Source organism: Podarcis gaigeae, assembly GCF_964106915.1.
Source record: "Podarcis gaigeae genome assembly, chromosome: 12".
Lineage (NCBI taxonomy): Eukaryota > Metazoa > Chordata > Lepidosauria > Squamata > Lacertidae > Podarcis > Podarcis gaigeae.
The window spans coordinates 55159547-55171788 of NC_139688.1; the positions used below are offsets into that span (position 1 = coordinate 55159547).

The 12242-nt window shown below is 42.4% G+C and overlaps 1 protein-coding gene across 1 annotated transcript in view; it reads left to right on the forward strand.

Moving 5' to 3' along the window:
* The window catches only part of BMPER (BMP binding endothelial regulator), a 169748-nt gene that overhangs the window by 81892 nt on the left and 75614 nt on the right, over positions 1–12242 (forward strand). The window contains exons 7-9 of the mRNA XM_083706332.1: positions 2213–2312; positions 8311–8420; positions 10564–10704. Of these exons, the coding sequence (XP_083562458.1) occupies positions 2213–2312; positions 8311–8420; positions 10564–10704 (351 nt within the window). The remainder of the gene's footprint in view (positions 1–2212; positions 2313–8310; positions 8421–10563; positions 10705–12242) is intronic.

Below are 12242 nucleotides of genomic sequence, written 5' to 3' on the forward strand. Positions count from 1 at the left end.
GGGGGGAAGAAAGGCTGTGTTCTTTTCAGACAGTGTAGTGTCTGAAAATCTTATTAAAGCGTTCGTATGCAGTAAAGATAATGATTTATTTTGGGTATTGGTATTAACATTAGAATTAAAACGTATCAGTAAACTCATCACACACCACCGCTTCCTCTTCTGTGCTCTAGAGAGGTAGAGCCTTTATATTACTTTTCTCTCCAGAGAGTTTAGAGAGAGATTCTGAATGCATGGGGCTGTGGACAACTCATAATTCTTTCATGCCTCTAGGAGCGCAGAGTTTATTGCTGGCTGCTTGTGCTGCTTTAAATTATAAACTATACAGGAAATTTAAATGAGACGATCTGGAGCAAAGATTTCTTTCTTTCTTTTTTTTAATATGAGTTGATTGCAATCCTTTGTGGGAGACACAGAACAGGTTTTGCTGCAGCGGAGGTTGCTGCTGCTCATTCATTCATAGCCATCGTCCATTTATTGTCTTCTGAAATGAGAAACAAAAGCCACACCGGAACAGAATACAGTGGACGCTCGGGTTGTGAACATGATCCGTGCGGGAGGCATGTTCACAACCCGCAGTGTTCACAACCTGCAGTGGCGCGTCTGCGCACGCGCAGGTTGCGATTCGGCGCTTCTGCGCATGTGCGACTGCCGAAACCCGGAAGTATCCCGTTCCGGAACTTTCGGGTTTCAGCACTGTAATCCGACGTATGACTGTATTGTTTAGGCTGATAGCTCTGTTTGGTAGTAGAGACAATCTTTTCTCTTTATGCACAACGCCCAGCAGATGAACTGTGCTCCCTGACCAGGGCCTCTCTGTGCTTATATACATGTTGATAATATTTCATTTAAAGGGCTGGGTTGGCCAAAACAATATTTCTTTCACAGTTTGACCTTCACCCTCTCTATTTTATTCCCAAGACCTTTATTCTACATTGTACCGTATAACTCCAAGGATAGCTCTTTATTCTTTTAAAAACAGTCTTTCTCAAAATCCGGCCTCGTGTTCCCTTATTATTTTCTCATCTCTCAGTGCCTGCTTCATTACAGCTTATGGGGGATTTTTGCCTTCGTTTTTAGCTCTGTGTTTCCCCTCACAGTGGTTGTATTTAGAGCAGCAATTGTCTGCCTCTCCTGTCTTTTGGATCCAACTTTCCCTCGGGAGAAGTCACAAGATTATAGAAAGACGGCTTGAAATAAAATAAAGTAACAGTTAACTCCTTTTGTAACTCCATGAAAAAAGAAAAGAAAGATTTTAATGGATAACAAAGGTACATGGAACATCTCTGTTTTCAATTAATAAGAGCAGGTCAGTTATATTTGGCATGAGATGCTGCCAGTGCTTTTTTTCTTAAAAAAAAAAAAAGTTTAGGGGTACTCTCATTTTGATTCAAGAAAATCACCATTTTATAGTTCAAATTGTGGAAAATAAATACAGTGGTACCTCGCAAGACGAATGCCTCGTAAGACGAAAAACTGTCTTGCAAGTTTGTTTCCTTTTTTGAGCCTTTTTTGAGGTTTTTGAAGACTTTGGTGATTTTTGAAGCTTTCCCAAAACTTCTTTTGCAGCCATTTGGTAAGTTAAACTTTTAAAACTTTTTGGGGGGTTTTTGGATTTTGGGTTGGAATCCGTGCTTCGCAAGACGAAAAATTCGCAAGACGAAAAAACTTGCAGAACGAATTAATTTTGTCTTGCGAGGTACCACTGTATGGTAAATGGACAAAAGTACAAAGATTCACAAAATGTTTAGGGGTATACGTACCCCTGCATCCGCCCATCCCCCAGAAAAAAAGCACTGGATGCTGCTATCATAGGCATTGTGAGATTAGGGCAGAGAGAAGGGGGGAGAAAGAAGTGGGAATAACAATATTTCATTCTTTTGCACAGTGTATGTGCACAGTTTCCGGATCAGTGTCAGGTGGACTCCCAGCACCCATAACAAAGCAAATTCCCCAGGATTCTTTCTAGGAAACCGTGTGCTTCATATGTGCTTCATATGGTGTGGATGTTACAATATGCTGAAATGCATTGCATAAGATTTGGCCTATGAAGGCCCTGTTTTTGAAGTGTTTGTATAGGTGAGAATCTCATCTTTCCTGCTGGATGTGTTTCCAATACATTAGCATTGAATTAAAGTGTGTTTAGAGAAGTGTGGCTCAGGCTGCACTGCATTCTTCAGCTGTGTGTTCTCTAACTGACCCTATTTTCTTTTAGGGTGGCAGGACACAGTGCGTACAGGAAGTGTGCCCCATTCTTTCATGTCCCCAACATCTCAGTCATACGCCATCCGGACAGTGTTGCCCAAAATGTTTGGGTGAGTGGTTGTTTAAACAGGCATATTGCATGTACTCTGTACGTTTTCTTTCAGACAACTCACAGACGCTCAAGGAAGCTTATGCGTAGTTATATAGCACAGAAATTTTTTGAAAGAGAACAATTACATAAAATAAATGGAATATAGTTAGAAAATTATATCTGTTACAATGGTGTGATCATGATTATTTTCATTCCCCCACCCCTGTTTTTCTTTATCGGGAATTAGGCCAAATCTTGGCCACATAAATTTGGTTTTGTATAGATGTCAGATGTACTATTTACTTTGGAGAATAAATGTGATCTTCGGAACTGGATCTGGAAGATTATGATGTACATCTGTTTTTGTTCTCCCCAAATGAGCGCAATGCTGTATGGTATTTTATTTATTTATTAAGACCATCTTAAACCCACCCTTCACCCAATGATCACAGGGTGGGTTGAAATAATATTTAAAAGAGGCAACAACTATCCAATGATTAGAGCAGATAAAACTGTAATACACTTGAAAATGTTTTGCAGAAACAGACTAACATCCAGATGCAACATTAGCAAAGTTGTGGTTTGCTTAGTTGTTGTTTTTTTACAGTCAGGTGGTATATAAATTGTATTAGATAAATAAATAAAACAGTCGTACTTCTGGGTGGGTTGGGGAAGATTTTCCATAATCAGTGTGTCCCTACTCAGCTGTCCCATATCACCACCCAGTGTATAGAAATATAGAAATTCTGGAGGTGAGAAAAGAAGGGCTTCCCTTCCGGACTGAAGAATCTGGTGAGGCTGCTGCAGGAAGGCATTTATTCACATTCCTGGTACCATGTTGTTTAAGGTAAACACTGGCACCTTAAATCAGGGGTTGGCAACCCATGGACCGGATGCAGCCCACAAAGACCATTTTACCAGCCCACAAACTGCCCGCAAACCGAGCTGCCCAATTGGCAAGTCCCCCATGTGCTGCGCTAAACCAGCACAGTGTGGCGTGGGGACTCGTTGACTGGCACCAAAAATGGCGTCTGCGCATGTGCAGATACCCAAAATGGCGTCTGCGCATGCCCAGACGCTGGAAATTGCACTTGTGCAATCACGATTTTCGGCGTCCCTAAAAATCAGTATAATAGCTACTCCAGTGAACATTTTAGTGGCAGCCTTCTGTACTAATGATCATTTCTGGACCATCTTTCAATAAAGCCTCTTGCAGAGAGTACATCACAATAATATAAATAGGAGGCTGCTAGGCTGAGAGTAACTGTGGCTAGGCCACTGTATCCATGAATGACTGCAGCTGGAGAATGATCTGAGGCTAGAAAGATGCAGTCTGTGCCACTGAGGCTCCCGGGATGGAGTGACAAAGTTGGATCATGGGTTATCCTCAGAGTACAAATCTGTTCACTTATTTAGTTATTTAATTTATTAAACCACAAATGAGTACAAAACCATTCTTATAACAGTAACCAATATACAAAACCAACTGGAGGTGACGAATTCTTTCCTTACGTTCAAAAATGGTATATAGAGTGAGGGTTGGGGTCAACTAAATAGTTCTACTAGCAAGAGGCAGAGCAATGACTCCTCCTAGCGCAACAGGGCTTCCTCCCCTTCCTCTGCTATGTGACCCCCCGAACAGGAGGAAGGGGAGGTTATTCCATCAGAAAAGCAGATAAGCTTGCGCTGATAGAACATTTATTTTAGTGTGATATTGAATTATTCCCTGAATTTGTGAAATCGGCTGACTGCTGTGCAGACTAGATGATCCATGGGATCACTTCAAACTCTGTGATTATATCAGTATTCCAATAAGGATCTCCACAACTTGCATTGGGTGGGTGGGTGGGGGGAGCATATCAGCTCAGTTGGTTAGGGCATAGTGCTGATAACGCCAAGGTTGCAGGTTTGGTCCCCATATGGGACAGTTGCATATTTGTGCATTACATGGGGTTGTACTAGATGATCCTCAGGGTCCCAATTCTATGATTCTACGTGCTAATGGTAATTGCCTTTACATCCTGTGTGCTAGTTAGACTCTTCCAATATTGCAGCTGTACTTCCAGGAAAGTACAGCTAACCCCATTGAGAAAAGGCTGCCTACCCAGTTCCCTGACTCAAGAACTACCACCCCACAGCTCTTCCATCTTGTTGGGATCAGCCTGAGTTTGTTGGCCTTTATCCACTACTGTCCCCATCCAACACCTGCAAGACATCCCCGTGGCTCCAGTGATAATGAGAAATAGAGTCCTTGACATCAGCATATAGCTGATGCCATTCCCCAAACCCAGCAGCAGTTCCAGCACTACTCCAGAGGAGCATCTCTTGAACTGGGCCAGGCATCACCTACGTGGCATTTTCCAGGTGTTGTTGTAATACAGCTCCCATTATCTCCGACTATTGGCAGTGATTTGCTGGGGATGATGAAAGTTGTAGCATCTTGTTAGCTGCTGCTGAACTGGTGGTGCATGTGCTCTAGGTGGCAAAATGGCTTGCTTCTAGATGTACCTGCAGTATGAAAGGGAGATGGAATGATATAACTGGCTTTTGGGAGGATACGACAATGCAAGAGGCTTTGTTAGTGAACAAGCTAGATAACTCATTTATTGTTTCCAGCCTCGCCAGACCAATATAATGTACTTTCATGCAATGCACGGCAATGCAAAGGATGTGTTGTCCCATATGGGATTTCTGAACATCTTGAACTGATTTTCATAGGACAGTCTTGGCGTTGACTGGGATTTTTCATATCCTGCAAGACTTGGCTGGCATGCCATAAAAGTTGTACTGAATTATCTTCTGGGCTGGTGCACATCATCACTTAGTGATTACTGCTTTCTAACTCAAAACATTACATCAAGGAGATTGTTCTGCAGGATGTACAGAGCCGTTTTTAAAGACGTGTGCTTGTTGTAAGAATTGGCAATATCATTGCAGGTGGGGATTATTCAAACGTCTGTTCACAGTAGATGAGATTTGTTAAAGGCACACTGACTCCAAACCAAAATGTGACAAATATACTATAAACCAGACTCTGACAGGGCACTTGTCGTATACCAAGCACACAGGCTCAAGTGCTGAAATATATTAGCTCCAGCATGAATATAAGTGCTGTATTATACATATAAGAACTTTGCACACCCAAGGTTGTCTCCATTCTCTTCAGTGTTGAAGAATGTTCCATGGCACCAAAAATGAGAGGGCTTCTTTTCCCAAGAAGCTCTCGGTGGTCTGTCAAAGCTCCATGGGATGTGTTGTTGATTCTAAAAGATGTAGTTTAAAGTGAGATGGTTCCCTAACCTTTAGTCCTTGATGGCCACCATCTTCTCTTCTCTTTGCTTCTCTTCTCATGTGGCCAAGAGAGGACCAACTGGGAGATGCCTGCCTACTCGGCAACATCTGGGTTTCATCAGGAGTTGGCTCAGAGAACAGTCTGCAGTCAGGAAAAAGGAAGCACAGAGTTAATGGGATTTGCTGCCACAAGATGTGGTGACTGCCACCAGTTGAGATGGATTTGAAAGTGGATTAGAAAAAAATGGAGGATGAAGCTATCAGTGGGCCCTAGTCATAATGGCTGGACACTACCTCCAAATTCGGAGGCAGTGAGCTTCTGGATACCAGTTGCTGGTTAACAACTGTGGAGAAGGACTAATGCCCTCAAGTCCTGCCTCTGGCCTTCCCAGAAACATCTGGTTGGCCACTGAGATGGGCCTTTGGTCTAATCCAACAGGAATCTTCTTCTTCTAGCTCATTGTGGAAGATCCTTTCCACCTTCCTCAGACTTTGCCTCCAGATTCTTAGAAGAGAAGCAAGTGTTCCTGTCCCCAGAGATTTTTCATACTGCAGCCAATTCTCTTTTCCATTCCAATGCAATAGAGCAGATGTGTTTGTAGGCTTGTGTGAGGCAGTAGGATGGGGATAAAATCTGGAAAACAGGTGTGAGGGAGAACAAGTTTTGAGGTGGCAAGCAAATGTGTCTCCTCTCAGTTGTTTCCAGATATTACATACATAGTTATATCTAAATCCTCTCCAACACATCTGCTGTGTTGTGATGGTTCTGTTACAAGACAACCTGTAAAGGCTATTGGCCTGTTGTGTTATGTTAGTACTGCTATCCAAACCCTTAACAATCTTTACAACAACCTATCCAATAATTAGGTCAGAGTAATCATTCACCCAGGAATTATCTGATTTTATTCATAATCCTAATAGAGGGTTGAATCCAGACTTCCCATCATGTGCAGAGTAGACCCATAGGTATAAATGGGGCTTAAGTCATGATCGATTTAAATTCTACTGGTATCAGCATGTCTGCTTTAAGCATGACAAAATCATAGAGTCCAGATATAATTTTGAAATGAAACTTTTGAAAGCAAAAAATACTTATTGGTATAGTATAGTTGTGCATGCTAATCATCTCTAGAAAGTCCAGCCATTTAAAAGTTTATTTCCAGGTAGTTTAGTAGCACTGGTGTAACTGAACCCTTGGGGAACCTGCAGTCACTTTGCCTTCTTTCCTCAAGCTGTAAAATGGGAATAAATCTACATTACAATGTTGTCTGTATCTGTCCGTACTTCAATACTGAAATGGCAGTGCTTGTCAAAAATGGTGACAAGTATGAGGGCAATCAGATATAAGGGACTCAAGGGTTGTCTCGTATGACCTTAGAGTTTTACGTCTTCGTGAAACAATTAGTAAAGAGCATAGAAGCACATTTTAAAGTTAGGCCAAGCCATAAAACATGGGTTTTGTGTGTATAAAACCCAGGTCCAATTCTTGGCTTCTCCTAAACTAAGACGACTCCATTGTTGCAATACATTTTTTGTTTTGTTTTTATGGGATATTAATCATACTTTTGTAGAAATTGTTTTATTGCATTTAGTGTTTGAAGAGATGTTTTTAATTGTTTTTAGAACTTGTGGGGGGTTTGTACTTTATCTAATTTTTTATCTTGTTGTACACTGCTTCCTTTGGTTGCAGGCTGTGAAGCAGTCCATAAATGTGTTAGTTAGTCAATTAATTAATTAATTAAAGTGAGACCTGCAGCTAAATGTTGCCGTGTATAATGTTCCTGTCCTAGATATTCCATTCCATTAACCCTCCCTTCTGGTTTCCCATATTCATCATCAAATGTCATTTTGGATTCCCCATATTAGCTGTCCTTCTCCCCAATATAAATAAATTGTGCTGCTTTAAAGCTTGTGGCTTCACCGAGCTTATTGATGTCTCTTTCTTGTAGGTGATGCCATTTTGGCCACATGAGGACTGGTACCCAGATAATTGAGTTTACTATTATTTTTCAAACAGATCTCTGGCAGCAGGGCTAGGAAAACCCTCTACCTGACCCTCAGAAGTGTCACTGGCCATGGGCTAGATGGATCAATAGTCTTATGTGATTATCATTTATCCATACATTTATTTATTTATTTATTTATTTATTTAAACTTATTAGTCCCTTGTCACCCAAAGGTCTCCAAGTGACCCAGCAAAGAAAAATATACAGTACATAATACCATAGGGAGGAAGAGGGGGGAATCATCTAATACATTAATATTTGATATGACATCCATGGAAAAATACATACCAGCCATGTAAATAGTAGTAAACAATATTAACAACACTCAAATAATAAACTGAGCAATACTCTGACCTGCTAATTAGCAAATGAACAAAAATTCAGTTCCCTCTATTCCAAAAATCATTCACATTGAATCAACAAATTTCCCTCATTGAACCTAGAAGTCTAGTGTCAAGGCAAGCTGTTACAAATAAGTAGTTTAGAATCCCTCCACTCCACAAGTTTTATAGAGATTTGCCAACATTGTTTTATAGTCCCCTATCTTTGCCTCAGGTAATTGGTAATTTCTTCAAAAAAGGATAAAAAGCAAATCCTGTATAAATGGATTAAAACAGAACAATCCAGTCAATAATAGTTTGCAGATGAGCAATAGCTATCTTTGTTGATGATGCAGCTCTCTTTAAATCACATTCTTTTTCCTGTGTTTGTATTTCCCAGGGCAGAGGAAAGTGTTTGATCTCCCATTTGGAAGCTGCCTCTTTCACAGCGATGTTTATGACAACGGAGCCTCTTTTGCATACGACAATTGTACTAAGTGTACCTGCAGGGTGAGTAGGTTGACTTTCAGATGCATCTCTTAGTAAAGTAACATCATCTGAAGCCCTTCTTGTGCCTCCTCTATGAGAAGCCCGGAAGGTGGCAACAGGAGAACGGGCTTCCCATTTGTGCAATGCTCTTCCCAAGGAGACTCACCTGTTGCCTTTGTTATATATCCTTAGGCACCAGGCGAAAGCATTCCTCTTTTGCCAGGCCTTTGTCTACCGTATTTTTCGCTCTATAAGACGCACCAGACCACAAGACGCACCTAGTTTTTTGTGGAGGTAAACAAGAAAAAAAATATTCTGAATCTCAGAAGCCAGAACAGCAAGAGGGATCGCTGAGCAGTGAAAGCAGCAATCCCTCTTGCTGTTCTGGCTTTTGGGATAGCTGTGCAGCCTGCATTCGCTCCATAAGACACACACACATTTACCCTTACTTTTTAGGAGGGAAAAAGTGAGTCTTATAGAGCAAAAAATACAGTAATTAAACCATTTATGGTCTTTTAAACTGGTGGTGGGGGTGGGGTACGTTTTTTGTTTGTTACTATGCGTCAGGGAACTGCCATCGGCTCAGGGGGGAGAGGGGAAAAGCCGGATGGATTACAGAGAGCCCCCAAAGATTGTGGGAAGCAGCTCCTCCTCAGTGGGGGAGAGGAACCACGCCTCCAATGGAGAGGAGCTGCAGGGCTCGGAGTAGGCGAGGGGGGGGGCAGGACACCTTGCCTGGGCAAAGCGGGGAGGAGAGAGGTCCTTCGATACCCCGGCCCTCCCTGCACAGTAAGCTTCCGCGCCGAGAGGGGAGGCGCAGACTGGGCGTCAAGAAACTACTCTGCTGGGGAAGGTTTAAGGACCGCCCACTCATGGATTCTTCCAGTGAATGAGCCAGCCACGGGAGAGTGGCGCTCTGGAGAGATCAAGTTTATTTTGGCATCAAAAGCAAGGCTTCACAGCCAAGCAGGGAGGCATTTGCCTGCTTGCTCTTGAGCAACCCCTTGAAACCCTAACACTATGTTATGTATTTTTGTGTTCTTATGTAAATCACTCTGTGATCCTCGGATGAAGGGTGGTATAGAAATTGTGTGTGTGTGTGCATATTAATTGAAACAAATAATGTAGTTTATTGTACAAAGCTCACATATACGTACATTAGCAATGGATATGACCTCCGTTATTTTTAAGCAGCATTTGAACAGGGTTTGGCATGGAGTCTACTAGTTTCGAACAGTCACTGTTGATTTTCGGATCCCTGGACCACACTTGAATCAGTGCCTGAATGAGCTTCTCCATAGTCGTACAGTCTACAGCACAGAGGCGACTTTTGCAAATACAGTGGTACCACTGGTTACAAACGCTTCTGGTTACGAACGCTTCAGGTTACGAGCTCCACTAACCTGGAAGTAGCTGCTCCTGGTTGCGAACTTTGCCCCAGGATGCGAATGGAAATTGTGTGCTGGAGGGGCACTCACAGCGGGATGCTCCATTAGCGAAAGAGCACCTCAGGATAAGAACGGTTTCAGCTTAAGAACGGACCTCTGGAACGAATTAAGTTCGTAACCAGAGGTACCACTGTAGCCCACAAATTCTCAATGGGATTTACGCCCGGGGAATTCCCTGGCCGATCAAGTACCTGTATTTGCTGCTCTGCAATGAATTTCTTCACCACTTTCGATGTGTGACAGGGGGCTAGGTCCTGTTGCAATATCTCAGTACTGGCAGGATACCTCTTTTCCAGCTCTGGAATAACTCTCTTTTGTAGAACATCAGTATATTGTGGTGAGCGCATCATTCCTTCTATTGGTTGCAGACTTCCAACACCATAATGATCAACTGACTTTTTGTGTTTGTTTTGAGTACAGGATTACGAGTAAGATAGAAAACATGCTTTGTTTCAATTAATTTGCACAAGGTGTGTGTGGGGGGGGTAGGCACAGCCTGAAAGGTTCAGTGTTCCTAGCCATTTTTCTTGTGTCAGTCCCCATACATGTTACATCTGTGTAGATATTCTTACTGTGTTATTGTAGCTTCCATTGTCTCCATAGTGGCATCAGTTTAGCAACCACTTCATGTACCCAGTCACTAATTGAGGAGGGAATGTTATCCTCTTCATCCTCTTATCTGCACCCTCTCTCCCTCCCTTCCTCTTTCCATGTAGGATTCCACTGTGGTGTGTAAGAAGAAATGCTCACCTCCTGGAGATTGCATTAAAGGCAAAGAGCCGTGCTGCAAGGAGTGTGTCTCATACATGTCCCCAGAGAAAACAAAAGTGTGCAAGTTTGGCAACAAGATCTTCCGGGTAAATGCCCTTTTTTAAAAAAAGAAACTGCCCCACGCGGGTATCATTGCAACACTTGAGTAATCATCAGGTTGCAATGAACCCAGAGCAGTGGTTTTATCTTTTAGTAGTGCAGAGAGGCTCCCACACAAGGAATTAAAATAAAACAGAAAAAAGATTAGCTTTCTGCAGTCTGGTAAACTGACTCCTTTCTGCCTAGGCGGACAGCCGTGCTGCTTCCCTGTGCTATAAAATGCATTATAATGTTGTGATTCAGATTCCTTAGCACATCCCAATAGCTATAGTAAAGGTACCGCATTTTTCACTCTATAAGACGCACCAGACCACAAGACGCACCCAGTTTTTGGAGGAGGAAAACAAGAAAAAAAAATATTCTGAATCTCAGAAGCCAGAACAGCAAGAGGGATCGCTGCGCAGTGAAAGCATCAATCCCTCTTGCTGTTCTGGCTTCTGTGATAGCTGCGCAGCCTGCTTTCGCTCCATAACACACACACACATTTCCCCTTACTTTTTAGGAGGGAAAAAGTGAGTCTTATAGAGCAAAAAATACGGTATTTCTCTGTGGCCTGTGGCTGAATAGACAAAGGCAAAATGGAACCTCTCCTCCAACCCGCAGGTGAGCCAATAGGAGCTGAATTCACCTTTTTGGATATAAAGTACACAGCTGTAGATACATGCAGTGGTTCATGAGTTGGGAAGGCATGCGGTATTAATCTATTCCTGCCCTCCTTCTACCCAGGGTCATTGGGGATTCCCTCCCAAAACACTTCCCATATTATTGGGTGCCTGCTTGTTTTTTCAAGCCATGCAGAATTTCTCTCCCCGCCCCCCTGTTGGAACTGATTTCTGACACTGTGTCGACCATCTGTGTGTTGAGAGATCCAGGGATCAGATGAAAAGTTAAATCCCTTATGCACATAGTATTTACTCAGCCAATGCTGCTTTTCATTAATTTGCATTCCCCCCTACACACATTGCACAAAGCTGCACTGTACGTAGGTCCTGGAAACCCTGTTTATAGTCAATTGAAAGGAACTACTCTTCATTCATTCAGTTGGTGCTTACACACAGAAAAACCATTGTGCCACCAGCCAATTGTCTCTTTCTTACATGCATTCTTTCTTATACACACACACACACACACACACACACACACAACTCCTTGTGATTATCATATTGACTTGAGCTCAAAGGAGCTACTTCACGTGCATACAAAGGATTGACTTTTTTCTTTAAACCCAAGTGCCCAAGCCATATATTGCTTTTGAAACACACCTCAGTTTCAGAATAGGCATTTGAAGTCTGGGGTTTGGTAGGACTGCTGTTCCAGAAACTCATGTCTAAAAACCACTTCCAGGTGCAGAGAATTCAGATCTTGGGATCCAGACTAGTATTCCACAGAACAAAATATCAAACTTATAAGAGCAGACAATGACTGTCCAGCCTCTTACAGTGGCTTAGTCAAAGTCTACAATCATTTTTATTTCCCAAGGCTACACTCATACATTCACTGTCTAGGGAGAGAGGCCCATGGACTT